At 36.3% G+C, this 17,740-nt stretch overlaps 1 protein-coding gene across 1 annotated transcript in view; it reads left to right on the plus strand.

Annotated features, from left to right (window-relative positions):
* The window catches only part of Alg13 (ALG13 UDP-N-acetylglucosaminyltransferase subunit), a 65,665-nt gene that overhangs the window by 11,792 nt on the left and 36,133 nt on the right, over positions 1-17,740 (plus strand). The window contains 11 exon segments of the mRNA XM_036174145.1: positions 5,304-5,370; positions 5,373-5,491; positions 5,493-5,658; positions 6,264-6,347; positions 8,581-8,631; positions 9,482-9,528; positions 10,152-10,224; positions 15,815-15,896; positions 16,042-16,204; positions 16,726-16,801; positions 17,519-17,627. Of these exon segments, the coding sequence (XP_036030038.1) occupies positions 5,304-5,370; positions 5,373-5,491; positions 5,493-5,658; positions 6,264-6,347; positions 8,581-8,631; positions 9,482-9,528; positions 10,152-10,224; positions 15,815-15,896; positions 16,042-16,204; positions 16,726-16,801; positions 17,519-17,627 (1,037 nt within the window).

Consider the following 17,740-nt stretch of genomic DNA (forward strand, 5'->3'; position numbering starts at 1 on the left):
TATTCAAATATCATACCTGGAAAAGCACCAAACTTCCAATTTTTTTTTTTATCCGAGACAGGGTTTCTCTATGTAGCTTTGGGCCTTTCCTGGAACTCACTTTGGAGACTAGGCTAGCCTTGAACTCACAGAAATCTGCCTGCCAGGCGCTTCCAATTATTTAATACTTAACTGCAAGACCACATAATGCAGACTTAGTTACTCAAAAATTAATCGTTTGTTGTATGTGGTAATATTTCTCACTATACCTTTGTGATTTTATATTTATTGTGAGGTTTTAAGTCGAGATAGTTTGAATTTTACTTGACAAGAGTTTCTCAAAAATTGTCTAAGTCTTGTAGTTTCTCAACTGAGGAAAGACACCAGAGGTGACAATTTGCCAGAAATACTATTAGAAACCTTGAGTAAGTCCAGCATTTTTTCTTACTATACCATAATATTTTTTTAAGATTTTCAATTTTTTTTATTTTATAGTTTCCCCAGTTAGTTACTTTAACCCAGGGACGTTTTTTAATTTAATTTTTTTCTACAGTTGTGCATTTTTCAACAGTAGTAATTTTATACCTGGAGTTTCCTTGGTGCATGACAACCCTATTTAGAACTCAAACTTGAGATTCGAGTTTTGGAATTTATAAAAAAAAATGCTCTGAGTAGGATCAATGCTAGAGGACTGTCTTAATTGACTTATTTCACTTTAATATAGACTATTAGAGATAGAAGAGATTTTGAAAATAGTAACCATTGTGTAAACAGGCTAAAAGGTTTACATGTTACTAGTTCTTATGAAAAAACAATTTTATTTGAAATATTTCTGAATAAAGTTAAGTGTAGTTTAAAGTCACTGGCTAGGCGGAATGCTGTTTAATACTTTTTTTTATTAGTGTTAATTAGATTTTCAGATATAAGGAGGCAAAAAAATGGGTTGTTGGAAATTGATACCATGGACAGATTCAAAAGTGACTTGACTAATCCTAGAACATTTATATTGTTTGAGTATCTAAGAGGTGATGTTATTGGGAATTGGAAATTTTAGATTTGATGCTTATAATTGGGAGAGAGTGAGCTGGAATGGTTGGAAGGTACTGCAAGTCTAACCAGTGAACTTGTTACAAGGTTCAGGGACATAAAAAAGTAGTCAGGTGTTTGATTTTGATTTTAGATACTTAAAGACTTAAGTCAGTATCACAAAGGATAATGTAAAAAAAAAAGACTAAAGTCAGGAATGACTATAGGTACTGTAGGCATTTTCTTTTGCTGTTAGTGTGGTATTAGCATTCAGTACATGTTGGTCATGTAACAGTTTGCAGAGATGACTAAATCTGTATATGGTATGGTAAATGAGGTATGGGCAGATTATTTGAAATTGGCTTGTGGAAAATACTTGGAACGGGTAATGGTGATAACCATGTGGTGAGCCACTTTGTGGTGTATAAAATGATACCATATTTTTCTGGGGAGACAAGGGAAGGAAGAACAGTTGTGGTTAACATTTGCTAAGTGCTGATGTATTGGTATTCAGTGTACTTTACATATGAATGTTTAATCTCTGTAGTAATCTTAGAAAATAGTTTAATATCGCCCCATTTTGTAGATGACAAAATGAGTCTCTTATCTGAGTCCAAGCAATGGAGAATAATCCGGGAATGGTAATTGGAGCATTGAATTCTTAGTGAGTGTTCCTCAATAATTGGTGTAATAAGACTTTTTTTTCCCCCCGTTTTTCGAGACAGGGTTTCTCTGTGTAGTTTTGTGCCTTTCCTGGAACTCACTTTGTAGACCAGGCCTTGAACTCAAGCCTCAGCCTCCTAAGGGCCGGAATTAAAGGTACTCACAGAGATCCGCCTTTAATCCCAGCACTTGAGAGGCAGAGGCAGGCAGATCTCTGTGAGTTCAAGGCAAGCCTGGACTACCAAGTGAGTTCCAGGAAAGGCGCAAAGCTACACAGAGAAACCCTGTCTCGAAAAACCAAAAAAAAAAAAAAAAAAAAAATTTCTAATCCACATAACTGTCTACAGACCCCCCCCCCCTCCTCTCACCCTCCAGCCCTCTTTCCCAAGCCACCCTGCATCCCCACATTCCCCCAAATCGAGGTCTCCCATGCGGAGTCAGCAGAGCCCACCACACTGAGCCTAGGCAGGTCAATTAACCAGTTTTTAAGGAGAATAATTCAGTAATTTTTAGTGAAGCCCTTAGGAAAGATTTTCAGACTTTTATCTTTCTAAAAAGATTGTGCTTGTTTGTTGCCAATGCCTGTTCCCACCACAGCCCCAGGTAACTACTAATCTGATTTTTTATCTAGATTTGCCTTTTTGGCATATTTCATATCATACACCTTTGCATCTGGCTTTTTTAGGGCTAGTTTTTTTCACACTCGTGTTCACATTTGTATCATTGTGATTTTAATTTGCATTTTCCTATTGGCTAATCATATTGAACATCATCTAACTACTTATCAGCCATTTTTATTCTCTTCCTCCCTTTTCAGACAGACTCTAGCCCAGCCTGGCTTCAAACTCTTTTAAGTAGAGAATATTTTTAAACATCCTGATCTTCTTGCAGCTAGCTCCTAAAGCTGGGATATTGCACACAACATGTATAATTATGCCAACTTAACTACATTGATAACTACCCCACCCCCCCTTCATTTACCTTTAGTAAAACACTGAAATATTTTGCTCATTTAAAAAACGGGATTGTTCATTGCTAACTTAATTTGTGTAGTAGAGACCAGCCTCAAACTTACTATGTAGCCGCAGGTAGCTGGGAATGTCTGAAAACCTGCCTCTACTACTGGAGATCATGCCAGATTTGTGTTCTCCTGAGGATTGAATTTTGGGTCTCTAGCATGCTAGGCAAGCAGTATAGCAGCTGAGTTACATGCCCAGTCCACTTTTAATAGTTTTTCAATACAAATATTTTTTGTTAGATAATGTGAAATGCATATATTTTACCTGAGTTTGTAACTTCTATTGTCACTTGCCTGACAATTTCATTTGAAGAGCAAAAGTTCACTTTTGTGAAAGTCCAATCTGTATGCCCTTTCACAGCCTAGCTTCCTAACCCAAGGGTCCTCAATGTTTCCTCTTAAACCATTTTTAGGGACTTTTAATTTTATGCATTGATTTCCAAATATCTGTAGTTCTGCAGCTAAAACATGCAATACAAAAGGGCACAGGGAGGTTCACTTGCAGCTTTTCTCTTGCTGCCTTAACCTTCCCTTGGGAGGCAGCTGCTATCTGGATAATACAGAAACTTTTTAGATCTGGTCTGCTTTGCATTAACTAACAAAACAAAGTGTGAGAGTCAGGTCTAAGGTTAACTTTTGCATTATGAATGGCCAATCCTTGCACTATGTGATATACTTTATTGTATTATCTATTGTATTGCCTTTGTCCCTTTGTCAAAAATAAATTGACGTTTTTATATTTGTCTGTTGCTTGTTTACCTAGTATGTACTTTTCTCTTTTTGTCTTACTGTTAAGGATTTTTCGGGTCTTTCTTTCTTGGTTTCCCTATATTTTGGTTGTCTTCCTGGCTCCTTCCCTTCCGATTCTTTTCTCAATGGAAGTATATGAATAGGATTTGTTGAGGTTTTATACCCATGTTTAATTTGAAGTTCAATAGTTTTAAAGAATGTGTATTTTGTCTTTACTTGTAGAATATGACAAAATAAATCAACTTTTTAATTGTAATCCTTAAGTCTTTCTTAGTAAATTAGCGATCTTAAAAAAGATGGTCCTTTCTATAACCAAACAGTATGGTTCAGAACTTATACAAAGTTCCTGTATTATGGTTTCTTTAGGAAAGAAACAAGGTAATATGAATTTGGTGTGGTAAGGAAAATAAAAATTTAATTCCCCATCTACCATGATTTTATTTCATTCTTAAATTATAAGTGATGGTCCCTGTTTTTCCTATAGACAGTAGTCATAATTAGTACTGACTCACATATAGAAGAATAACAGTTTTGACAGCTGCTTTACATTGCAAAGCCTCTAAAGTCAACTCTTTTTTAGAGTATCCATGTAGATAAGACCTTACACATTTAATTTAGTGTGTTACCATTGTACAAATGGGAAAACTACAACTTTAATATTTCTAGACCAATAGGAAAAGCCAGCTTTTGACTTATTTATTCATTTGTTTACTTGTGGTGCTGGTATTGAATCTAGTGTACAAGAAGCTAGTATATCATTGAGCTGTATGTCCCTAAAACTTAGTTTTTAACACTTTGAGTAAGGGAGGGTTGTGTTTTGGCATTTAAGTAAAAAGATACTTGATGCCAGAATGAAATAATAGAAATGGTGTTCCCCCCACCACCCTCAGGATTCAGAGCACTTTTTTTTTTCCTGGCAAAGTACCCTAAGAACATGTTAAAATATGTAATAACATGTCAAATATCAATAATGTGTGTTTCTGTGTAAGATATTCATTTTATACTGCTTCCATTGTTTCTACTTTTTTATATTTTTATTAAATATATTTGATTATGTGGGTATGTGCACTGTGCATGTGAGTGCACATGCTCATGGATACCAGGGGAATTACAGGTGGGTGTGACCCACTTGGCGTGGGTGTGACCCACTTGGCGTGGGTGTGACCCACTTGGCGTGGGTGTTGTGAATTGAACCCTAGTTCTTTGCAGCATCTGCTTTTAACTGTGAGCCATCTCTAGCTCTCACTGTTTTCAGTTAAATGCTTCTCCCTGTTCTGTAAGTACTGTGCAGCAACTTGACACCCTCAAGAATTATGTCGTGATTTCCTAGCATTATTAGTGGATTTATTTTCAGTGGTCCTAATAGACAATTTTTATCTCGAATTAAATGAGTTGACTTTATTCTCATTCTGGAAACAATTGCTTGGCATTTTTACTTTGTTTGAAGTGTGGACCTTCATCCCAGCAGATGGAGGTCCCTCCCCTTTTCTTTGTCTTTTAAAACAGTTGTTTTTAATACTAAAGAGAATTAGTTAAATACCCCACCCCTACTTCCCTCAAACTCTGGAGGACAGAAGCTATTTGGAGATTCTGGGAGTGAGCAAAATTTTCGTCGTGGAGTAGGCTGTTTTACACACGTGAGCCTTTTTGTAATCTTTGCAGCCTCCTGAAGTAGCTTCCCCATGCTTAATTGCAGATGAGTTTCCTTTAGATCCCCAGAGTTGCAGCTGCTTAGTCACTTTTTATTCATTTAGCTGATATTGTTTGATAGTCCCAACTTTCTGTAACTGTTTAACTACTTCTGCCCTTGTCTCTTCAAGTTTCTTACTCTTTGGAGCCTCTGCTCTTCGTTTTTGTTTTTCCACAGGGTCCTGTCTTGTCCTGCGCCAGTCAGCCCCTTGCTTCTGCTTCTGGGAAGTGCCAAGATTCTGCAGGCCTGCCTCAACTGCCTTCTGCCTAGACCTTGAGCTGTTTCGGATACCTGCCTACACAAGCTCCAGTACTTGCCGCCACTGCCTGTTCTCCCTGCGTTCTGTGTTTCTTCTTTCCCCCTCTGTTCCTTTCTACTCACCCCATGCACAATGCATAAAGGATGGAAAAAGTACTGCGGCCAGAAGTCTCTGAATGAGGCATCAATGGATGAATATTTAGGCAGTTTAGGGCTGTTTCGAAAGGTGATTGCCAAGGATGCTTCTTGCCTTTTTCGGGCTATTTCCGAGCAGGTAAATATAAGCGTGACAAATGGATAATGTCTTGTTTTTAAGTTTTCAGAGATGTGGCATGTTCCAGTTAGCTCAACCTGTAGTATACTGAAAGCAATAGAAATGTTACCTTTTCTGTTTTGTCAGTGATGATACCCAGGCCTGCCTGAAAAGCACAGACAGTGAAATAATGCACTCTTGCTGATTAGAGCATATACTGTTCTCCTGTGGTTACTTTTCTGCTTTTCATTGTCAGTTTGTCATGGGGGAAGGGTACATTAATGTGGGGTTAAAGAAAACTTTGAAATGTATCTCTCAGTTGTTTGTAAGCATGCCCTACTCCCTTTTGTTTTATGCATAAGGAAAGGATTTATAGTTTGTGCCCTTAGAGAGTTGAATGTCCTGGAGAGAGTCATTAATCCTCAATTTCACTAAAGATGACCATTTTTAAGATATGGCCTGGCTTCTTCACCTTTGGCTAAGATCAGGTGTAGTAGCAGATAGACGTAATTTTACTGCTTCCCACATGTGTTCTAGATTAGGAAAATAAATGTCTAATTCATCATCTTAATTTAGAAGCTTCTATTTCAAATAACCTGACAGTGAGCTAGTTTTTTGTCTTACAGTTGTTTTACAGCCAGGTCCATCATTTACACATCAGACGAGCTTGTGTCTCATATATGAAGGAAAATCAACAAGCTTTTGAGTCTGTAAGTAGAGTGTATGCACTGAAGAGAGTTATTGGTAATGTATATAGTAAGTAAGCAAATTTTTTAGTACCTAGTAAAAAACCTGAATTGTCATACAGTCTAATTTCTCAATAGCAGCTGACTTTCTAGAAATAGCATGCTTTAGTACCTCCTTCACAAATTGACTTGTTTTTTTTTAATGCTGATTAAAAACTGAGAGACTGGCCTTTTGGTGCATGCTTGTAATCCAGCACTGATTTCTCATCCCAGTACTCTGGATGCTGAATCAATAGAATCCTAAATCCAGCCAGGTCAGTCTGAGCAATATAGAGAAACAGTCAGAACAACAATGACTAAAAGAAGTAACCATCAGTGTCCTTCTCACTTATTCCTCCACAAACAAACAAACAAACAAACAAACAAAAAACACTCCCAAAATGCTCAATACCATAAAATTTATATTTTTGCCACAGTTTTGTATTATTCATACCACTGCTTTCTTGAACAATTTCATGACAGATTTGACTCTGCTAATATTGTAGTGTCCATTTTAATCTATACTCAGTAATTCTCAGCCAGTTTGAATATAGTCTTGTAAAAACTCGATTATAAGGAAATGCTTGCTAATCGTAATATGGCAAATTATGAAAATTGAAACTCTACTCTTGTGGTTGACTTTAAAACAACCTTTAGAAAACATCTTTGTACATTCAGTAGGCTAGTTTTTGTTAAATGAAGTGTTACCAAGGTCTGATCTGAAGCATGCCCTTTCATGTGACTTTTTACTGCTTGCATTCTTTTGATTGTATATTGAGTATTTGCCTTCCTGTCCTTGGAGGTTTGTTTTTGATTTTCTCCACAGGTTTCAGTGAATTGTAAAATACTGTAAAAGAATATTTAAATCTTGTTGATTATAGTCTTCTGCACCCCTGGGAGAAATACTGTTCCTGACATTGAAATGCAAGACCATGGTCTCATGCAGCCTATCTCAAGTATTTTGTGCATACACATACCACTGGGGCTTTTGTTAAATTATACATGCTGATGCAGTAGGTTTGAGCAGAGGCTTCAGATTTCTGCATTTTAAACCAACTTGTAAATTAAGGGTGTAGTTGCTTCCTAGATCACATTTTGACTAACAAAAGATGTGTAAAACACTGTTAGGAGCTTGATCTTCCTCCCCTCCTCTCCACCTCCTGGAAAAGTTTATACTGTATTTACATTCTTTTTTCTGCGAAAACTAGAAAAGAACACCAACCAGTCCTAAGGGCACAAAGACACATCTATGAGTGTTGTAGATAAATTCATTATTTTAAATGTCAATTATACATTGGTCAAAATTTGCACTATTTAAATTAACTCTGTTTAGTGTATGCTAATTATGTCAGAATTGTAGAGAAAGTGAATTTAATTCAGTTTTATGGAGGTATATTTTACTTACAATAAGATTTTTCATTTTAAGATCAACAGTTTTAATTCTGGCCATGTTAAAAGTTGTTGTAGCTGCCCTCAAAATCAGGGTAGATCACATCCACCACCTGCAAAAGTTTGTGCTCAGGGTTGTTTTGATATCAATGAAATCCTTTTTATAAAAACTTACTTAGCGGGATTGGGGATTTAGATCAGTGGTAGAGCGCTTGCCTAGCAAGTGCAAGGCCCTGGGTTCGGTCCTCAGCTCTGGCAAAAAAAAAAAAAAAACCCAAAAAACCCACAAACAAACAAACTTCCTTAGCTTAATTTTTGTATATGTGTCTCCTATCAAATTTTTATCCTTAATGATAGTTGGTTTTGCTTAATTGATTAAAATTGTCAAGTTACTTAAGTTGATATTTTAAAAGAAACTGGAAGGTGAAGCATTTGTTGAAATCCACTCATACATAGACAGCTTCTGAGATACTTTTTTCCACTCAAGACTTCTGTGTAGGTGTATATCTTAAGGTGCTGTGTGGACTAGTCATTTAATCCCACATACGGACTGAGCAGGTTATACTTTGGAATATATATGTCTACATATATAGACATATGAATGTGACAGCAATTCATGAAAAAAGAGGCCATGAATTTGAAAGAAAGTGGGAGGGAGGTATATTGGAAGGTTTGGAGAAAGGAAAGGGAAGGGAGAAATGATGGAAGTATATTATCATCTCAAATAAAAGAAAAAGCTCATTAGATGTTGATAACTGTAGAATAGATTCAAATTGCAATAATGTCATATATTTATTTGGCTAAGTCAAGTTTGTTTTATATTTTAAAGTATGTGGAAGGATCTTTTGAGAAATATCTGGAACGGTTGGGGGATCCCAAAGTAAGTACAAATATGAGGATACCATCTTTTCATAGTTTTGAAATAATAACTCAAACATACTTGTGTATCTATAATTATTCAAAATATTTTAAGTATGTGTAACAATGAACCAATTATTGGGCAAGAAGCAATGGCCAGTTTTATGTTGAATGTTGAGAATTGTGTTGACAGTTTCTGTAGCCTGCTGAAAGTACACAGTGCTTGGGAAAAGGATTGTGTTAAATCCTTTTCACCTTAGTGGGAAAGAAGGATGGGAATGTTTATTATTTTTTTAAAAATTAAAGTTTTCCTGATTGGTAGCTATCTGTGGGAGTAAAATCCATAATAATTTAGAAGTAATTTTATTTGGCAATATTAAATCAATTTTTAGTTAAATAAACATTTACTAAACACCCTGCCACCTTTTTTAAAAATAGTAGTTACACTTTTATACATTTTAAATTGTGTAGTTGTTACCTAATGGCTAAGAAGAACCTTGAGGGCTGGAGAGATGGCTCAGAGGTTAAGAGCACTGGCTGTTCTTTCAGAGGTCCTGAGTTCAATTCCCAGCAACCACATGATGGCTCACAGCCATCTGTAATGAGATCTGGTGCCCTCTCCTAGTGTGTAGGCATATATGGAGGCAGAATGTTGTATACATAATCAATAAATAAATAAAGAAAGAAGTTTGGTTCTATTATTTTGATTTGTTTGTATTATAGAGTACCCATCTTAATTTTCTCATATTTAGAATAAATCATAGTATGTTATACAAATAATTTACCTGAAACATTAAATAGCTGAAAAATGTTGTAAGCACTACTTAATAGTTCTGAAATGTTTGTCAAAACTCTGTGTTATTTATATTTAGGAGAGTGCTGGCCAGCTGGAACTAAGAGCTCTTTCTCTAATTTATAAGTAAGTTGTATCAAAGGGAAAATGAAAGAGGGAATGTATGAACACGAGTGAGGACTGTGTATAAGTAAGATTTCTGTCAGAGTCCCTTTAGGACTGGTTACACTTGAGCATTGAAAAGTTAATCATGTAGCAGGAAAAAGCCTGAGCAAAGTCCATTGTTAAAGTTCTTGGGTGAAGAACCTTATTACTATTTCTGTCGTAGAATTTGTGTCTCTTTGAAAGGAAGAGAAAGGAAGATTAAATGGAAGCCAGGTGTGCTGGGACATGCCTATAATACTAGAACTGAGCAAGGGAGGCTAAGGCAAGACAATCTTGAGTTCAAGATCACCTTAGGATACACAACAAGATCCTGTCTCAAGACAAACTAAGAGATTGAACTGATAATATTTCCAGTAGGAAATCAGGATAAACTTCTGAGTGCTTAACATTTTGTTATATGTTGTCATTTCTATTGTAAAATTGTAGCAAAATTTTTAGATGCTTCAGTAGTTGGATGACCCTTCCAATGGTCATATTATATTTTAATATTAAAACTTTATGGGGGAGTTAGGAAGAGTCTTAAAGGCTATCTTATGTATATACTAAATAATCTCTTTCCACCTACGTTTGTTTTCTACCTCTAGTCGAGATTTCATTCTTTATCGATATCCTGGAAAGCCACCAACACATGTCACAGATAATGGCTTTGAAGACAAGGTAAGAGAATGAAGTTAAATGATGCTGCTGGTTTACCACAATATTAAGAAATAATCCTGGGGTTTGGGGATTAGCTCAGTGGTAGAGTGCTTGCCTAGCAAGCGCAAGCCCGTGTTTGATCCTCAGCTCCAAGGGAAAAAAAAAAAGAAATAATTCTTTTGACCTAATTATTGAAACAGTAAACCTAGTCTTGAAGCCCAATGTGGTACCATTGTGCTACTGAGTCACTTAGTAAACATTGTCTAACTGGTAATATTTTATGCTGGCAGCCTTTTCCTCTCTAGTCTGTCATCCTCATTGGTATTAGCTACCTTTTAGACAGATTATTCTTATCACTCCATAATAAAAGATATATCCCACAAGAGGATCAAGCTACACAACTGTCACATAGGTGTAGAGGGCCTCCTAGGTTAGTCCCATGCAGGCTCCCTGGTTGTCAGGTTAGTCTCTGTAAGCCCCTATGAGCCCAGGTTAGTTGATTCTGTGGGGTTTTTGTAGTGTCCTTGACTTCTCTGGCTCCTATAATCCTTCCTCCCTCCTTCCCCGAGTTCTGCCCAGTGTTTAGCTTGGGTCTCTGCATCTGTTTCCTTCAGTCTGCTGGATCAAGCCTCTCTGACAATTGGACAAAGCATCAATCTATGATCCAGTGTCTATTTTTAACACATGTCAAAAATGCACATGTAGCATTGTGGGTTTATTTCTGGGTCTTTTAATCCATCAAGCTGTTTATCTGTCTTTGTACCAGTACCATAGAATTTGTGAGACAAGGAATTGGGGGGAATATTTCCTGTGGTGAACAGGGACAAAGTAAAACACTGCCTTGCTTTCTGTTTTTCTTTTTCTTTCTTTTTTTTTTTCTTTTCTTTTTTTTTTTTTTTTTTGGTGTGTGTCTGGGAGAAAATGAGAATCTGACCTAAGGTCTTATGTATTCTAGTTATGCTGGCAGTCTAAATTTATTTACTTATTCTTGTGGTTCTGTAGTTGTCAGGTCATCCTACATGGTCAGCAAGTACTGTACATTGAGAGACACCTTTAGCCCCAGACTCTGTAAGATTTGTATTTGAGCTTCTTGAGTTTTCAAAAATGATTTTATTAGTGTTGGGCGATATTTAGGTTTTCTGTTTTGTTTAGTTGTTTATTTGCTTATGAGAAAGGCTCTGACTATCCTGGAACTCAATATGTAGACAAGGTTGGCCTCGAACTCACAGAGATCCTCCTGCCTTTACCTTCTTAGTGTTAGATTATTTAGTTTTTGTTTTTTAAAATTTATTATTATGTGTGGTGTGTGTATATATGTTAAGGGGGCAGCCTTAAAGGTCAGAGGGTAACATTTGAGAATCAGTTCTCCACCATGGGTTCTAGGGATTGAACTCACATTGTCAGGCTTGCTCTATAAGCACATTTAAACTCTGAGCCATCTCACAGGTGCCTTATATAAGGTGGGTTTTTTTTGGGGGGGGGGGGTCTAACAGATTTCAAGTTCACTATATAGTTGAAGATAACCTTGAACTTCTGATTCTCTTGCCCCCACTTTCCACCTTCTGGGAGTATAGGTATATGTCTTTATACCTGGTCAGTTTTTATAGTGCTGAGTATCAAACTCAGCTTCATGCATGATTGGTATGTATTCTACTGACTGAACTACATCCCTAGTCCTGCTAGTGGATGTTATTAATGAACCCTTCATGATATAATTAAGAGCAAACTTTCAAAGACATAAATGCCCACTGTTGTTCACCTATATTTTTACCTTTTATGTTGACCTACCTCTAGATTCTATGTATTTATTTTCCTTTTCCTAAATGTATTCAATATAAACATGAATGCCACTAAAAAATATCCATGATCTCTGACCACACAAGCTCTTTCTAGAAAAAGTAGAATGGCACATATTGAAAACAAAGTAAAATATATTAGAATATATAGACTTCATCCATTCTCTTCAAATATTGTTTGTATGTATCTTTTTTTATCATTCTCTTTGCTTACATTAATTTTCTACATTTTTCTTTTGAGACAGGGTGTCGGTGAAGCCCTGACTGTCCTAGGACTCACTGTATAGACCAGGCTGCCCTTGAACTCACAGGTCTGCCTGCCTCTGCCTCTCATGTACTGGGATTAAAGGCATGTGCTACTATGCCTAGTTAGGCTCATTTTTAAGATTATTTTTCTTTTTTGTCACATTTTACCAGTAATAGAGATTTATCCTATGCTTTCACTGATTTAAACCAACACATCCTACCTGCCCACTCAAAAAACCATACACTATCCAGAAGGTTTATTACGTGAATTTTTTTTTTTTGTTTGTTTGTTTGTTTTTGGCTTACTGACCACCGAGAATACAAAAGCTGTCATGCCTGGTTTTGTAATAGAAAAATTTGAATCTTCTTTCTATTAGAACTTCTGTTTATTCATCATCAGTTTTGATTGTCTAGTTCCCTTTACTCCTTAATTGCTTCCAATTATTAACCTTTCTTAGTTGAAAATCTGAGTATTTGTAGACCAAAGTACAAAGGACTTCTGTTAATAAACCTCTTAAATGTAAATATCCTCTCTGGTCAGTGAACCCATATTCATAATTTTTTTTTAAATTTATTAAAATTTTTTTCATTTTACATACCAACCCCAGTTCCCCCTCCCTCCCCTTCTCCCGCCTCCTCACCTCCCTCCCACTCTACCCCCATCCACTCCTCAGAGTGGGTAAGGCCTCCCATGGTAGTCAACAGAGTCTGGCATACCATAATTCTTTTTTTTTTAAAGATTTATTTATTTACTATGTATACAGTGTTCTGTTTGTATGCATATCTGCACACCAGAAGAGGGCACCAGATCTCATTGTAGGTGGTTGTGAGCCACCATGTGGTTGCTGGGAATTGAACTCGGGACCTTTGGAAAAGCAGTCAGTGCTCTTAACCTCTGAGCCATCTCTCCAGCCCACCATAATTCTTTATTGTTATGTTAGCTTGATACTTGCCCTCAATACCCTGAAATGAATTATACTGACATAGTCTGAGCAAAGAAAAAAAAGTATAAGAAAGGCAAATGGCCCTGGGTTCAGAAAGCTTACTTATTGGTAGAAGTTATATCAGGGTAGTGTAACCAGGTAGAAAAAAAGTGCTTAAGAAATTTTTTAAGCAAGCTTGGTGGCAACATTCTCAAAACATCACAAAATCATCTTTAGGAACTTAGGTTATTGATTTCAGATATGTCTGAAAAGAATTACTAAGGATTATATTCATTGTACAAAGTGATGGCTTCAGTAGTATTTTTTCCCGAGTGCTGGGATTACAGGCGTGCGCCACCATTGCCCGGCAGTAATATTTTTTTTCTCTGTGTAGCTTTGTACCTTTCCTGAAACTCACTCTGTAGCCCAAGGCTGGCCTCCCGAGTGCTGGGACTAAAGGCATGAGCCACCCCTGCTTGGCTCAATAATGACATCTACGCTGGGCGGTAGTGACGCACGCCTTTAATCCCAGCACTCGGGAGGCAGAGGCAGGTGGATCTCTGTGAGTTCAAGGCCAGCCTAGTCTACAAAGTGAGTTCCAGGACAGCCTCCAAAGCTACAGAGAAACCCTGTCTCAAAAAACAAACAAAAAAAAAAACAAAAAACAAAAAACAAAAAAAAAGAATATCATCTACATTGACCATTTTTACCTTCATTACTTTCTCTTGCCTTCCCTTCTACTTTCCTAAATAGTCTTCCTATTTCTATTTGCATATATGCATGTATGTATATAAACCAGATTCTACATGTAAACGAGAACATGTGATAATTTGAGTCTGGTTTATTTCATCTAATATCACATCCTATTTTTGTCTTTTTTCTTAAAATGATAGTAAATTTGTTCTCCATGGTTGAATAAAAATTGTGTGTATGTACCTCAAGGATGCTTAGATGCAACTAGTTGCAGTAATCATGAATATACTCATATCTCTATATATGCTTATATATAGATTCCTTCAGGTCTATTCCCAGTAGTGCCAATGTGGCTCCTACTGAGTTTCTTAAAGAGCCTCCATAGTGATAACTGTCTACTCTACTTTACATTTCCACCAATGATGAGTAAGGGATCCCTATTCCATCTTGGTCTGTCATCACTCCTCTTCAGTTTTCTCCTTGATTTGTTGTTCGTTCTTTGTAATTACAATTTTACACACACACACACACACACACACACACACACACATACACACACCCCAAGAGGGAAGGCGGTAGGGAGAGAGAAACATACACAGACTGACTGACACAGGCTCCTTTTCTACTGTGTGGGTTCTGGGCTTGACAGTAAGTGCCTTGTTAAAGATTTATGTATTTATTATGTATACAATGTTCTGCTTGCATGTGTGCCTGCAAGCCAGAAGAGGGCACCAGATCTCACTGTAGATGGTTTTGAGCCACCATGTGGTTGGTTGCTGGGGTTTGAACTCAGGTCTTTGAGCATACTAGACAAGTGATATAAGACTAAACTACAGGGCTGGAGAGATGGCTCAGAGGTTAAGAGCCTTAACTGCTCTTCCAGAGGTCCTGAGTTCAATTCCCAGCAACCACATGGTGGCTTACAACCATCTGTGGTGAGTTCTGGTGCCCTCTTCTGGTCATACATGCTGTATACATAATAAGTAAATCTTTAAAAAAAAAAAAAAGACTAAACTGCATCCCTACATGAGATAGTTTGTGGTTTTCACTTGGAATTGCTCTTTTACTAGTGCTTGATTCAAAACAGATTTTTGTTTGTTTGTTTTTGTTTTATTTTTCGAGACAGGGTTTCTCTGTGTAACAGACTTGCCTATCTTGGAACTCACTCTATAGACCAGTCCTCAAACTCACAGAGATCCATCTGCCTCTGCCGTCCCAGTGCTGGGATTAAAGGTGTGCGCCACCACTGCCCAGCTAAAAACAGATTTTTGAGCAAATTTTAAAAAATGTTTATAGCTGTTAAATGAACAAATTTCATCAAAGGAAATGTTTACTGAAAAGTTTTAGTTAATGAACATGGCCTTGGAATTGTTTTCTAAAACACTAGGAGTTTAAGGAATCGGCTAAGAAGTTAACCCATTGTTTTTGTAGCACTATGCCCTTTCTACATAGTGTAGTCTTATATTTCTATTCACTGCAGTGATTTTTTATTTTAGCCTTTTGAACAAATTGTCTGATATCTGTCCTTTTTTCCCCCTCTGTCTAAATTTTGGATATTTGGATTGTGGGAGATCTTTTACATAATTTCTCCAGTTATTCTGAGACATTAAGATCGGACTTCCAACATTTGTTAGGTTTTCTGTTGTGTTCAGTAATTGAATTTGTGAATGTTCTTATCTTCATACAAATCCATCATTCAGGACTTGTTTAGTGAATTTCAGGGATGTGATTGAGGCTCACAGTGTAACCTTAGGTATTTTCAATCTTCATATAGAAAGGTCATAGTTAAAATTTCTGTTTGAGCTACAGATTGTATTTTCTTAATTCTAGATTTGTTAATTGTCTTTTAAGAATAAAATTCCATTCAGTTTATCAACTGCTGATTACCAACTTCATTTTATGACTGTAAGATATGTTAACAATAACATAATTATTCTATTTGTTTTTCTTCAGATTCTTCTCTGTTATTCAAATAATGGCCATTATGATTCTGTGTACTCAAAAGAATTTCAATCAACTGCAGGAATTTGCCAAGGTATATGAAGGACTTTATAAATGTATGGGTGTGATTTCAGAAAATTTGTTACCTGTCTTTAAACTGCTGGGTTATGAATGTTTTCACATTGTTATGAATAATCTTATTTTGACAATTGGGATTTTGGTTCTTTTTCTTCCTTCAGCTATACTATATGAAATTCTTTATAAAGATGTATTTGTTGTGGATGAAGAAACATTGAAAACTGCGGTTAGTATGTTTCGAAGTGGTTCCAGGAGAAACAGAAACAACGCTTTGACTGGAATTGTAGAAGGCAGCGCTGACCAGAAGAGCTCAACTCAGGATAGGTACTAAAAGAAAAGGGTTGTCTACTCTATCATTTCCACATTTCTTTGAGTTTGCATCTGAAAGGAGAAATAGCCTGATTACATATAGGCACATACATGTATGTTAGGGATATATTGTTTTTAATTGGAAGACAAAAGTTTTACCAAATTGTATTGTGAAATGCTCAGACTTAATAGAGTTCAGTTAAAGTTGGAATCTTTTTTTTTCTAGAAGAGACTTTAGAATTAGCATTTCTCAAAATTTAATCATTTTGACTAGACAGATTTCTTGACCTCTTGTCATAAAATTTGAGGTCATGTTGAGTTAGGATCATAGGACCTTCTTAACAGGAAATGATCTGCTAAGTACTTTTTAACACATACTTAACGGAGAAACCCAATGAGGATGTGTTGAAAACTTAACTTGCTTGATTTTTCAGAATTGAGCTATTTTCCACTGAGTGGTGTGACTAGTTGTGAGACATGAGACAAGTAACTGCTACATTTATATAATGTTATTTTCTCTGAATCTTTCAAATTAGAATCGAAGATTTTGGGGCCTGCTCCAGTGTTGAAAGTCCACCAGAAGGCAGTAAGCAAGGAACAGAAGAACTAAAGGTTTGATATTTACTTAGACAGAGAATGTTCATACACTTGTCTTCGAGCATCTTAATTTAAAATAAGGAAAACCAGATAGTCCAGTCTCATTATATAGAGCTGGGAAAGAAGTTCATGTTTTCCTTTGTGTAAATCCTACTTGTGTAAAAGGTAAAATATGGATTTAGTGAGAATTTTTATTCTTAAGAAGTAATAGAATTTTCAAAACTTACTCTGAATACTTAAGGCATTTCAGAAGCTTTTATTTGAAATTAAAGTAGTAATACAAATTTAATAAATATTTAATTTGTAGTCAATATTCTGATGTTGCTTTGTTTTTAGCAAGTGTCCTGTAATTATGAAATTTAGTCTTAAATGTCATCTCTTAAAGTTGAAGAAATAAGGGAAATTTTTTTTTTCCCCCGAGATAGGGTTTCTCTATGTAGCTTTTCACCTTTTTCCTGGAGCTCACTTGGTAGCCCAGGCTGGCCTCGAACTCAGAGATCCGCCTAACTCTGCCTCCTCAGTGCTGTGATTAAAGGTGTGTGCCACCACCCCCCAGCAGGGAAATATTTCTATATGGAAAGTCTAATTGATTTTACATCAGTGTTGTTCTCTTTAGTCTCTTGATTGTTTTTAAATACATGGTAAATTTTTGGTTGTAATAACAAAGGAAAGAGGGAATTATGTAAAATTTTTAAAAGAAAAGAGTTTATAGCATGACTGTTTTTGTTTCAGTTTCCAGAAAATCCATCGAAGATGCTTTTTCCTTATAAAGTGCTGAAAGCTCTGGATCCAGAAATCTATCGCAATATAGAATTTGATGCTTGGTTGGACGGTAGAAAAGGTAATAAAATATCAGCAGGATACCACTGAATCCTGATAGATAAAAGATCATCATATTTTAAGTTATTTCTTAGAAGACATGCTTTCATCAAACAGTTTGTCTTAGTTAGGGTT

This window comes from Onychomys torridus, chromosome X (genome assembly GCF_903995425.1).
Source record: "Onychomys torridus chromosome X, mOncTor1.1, whole genome shotgun sequence".
Classification (NCBI taxonomy): Eukaryota; Metazoa; Chordata; class Mammalia; order Rodentia; family Cricetidae; genus Onychomys; species Onychomys torridus.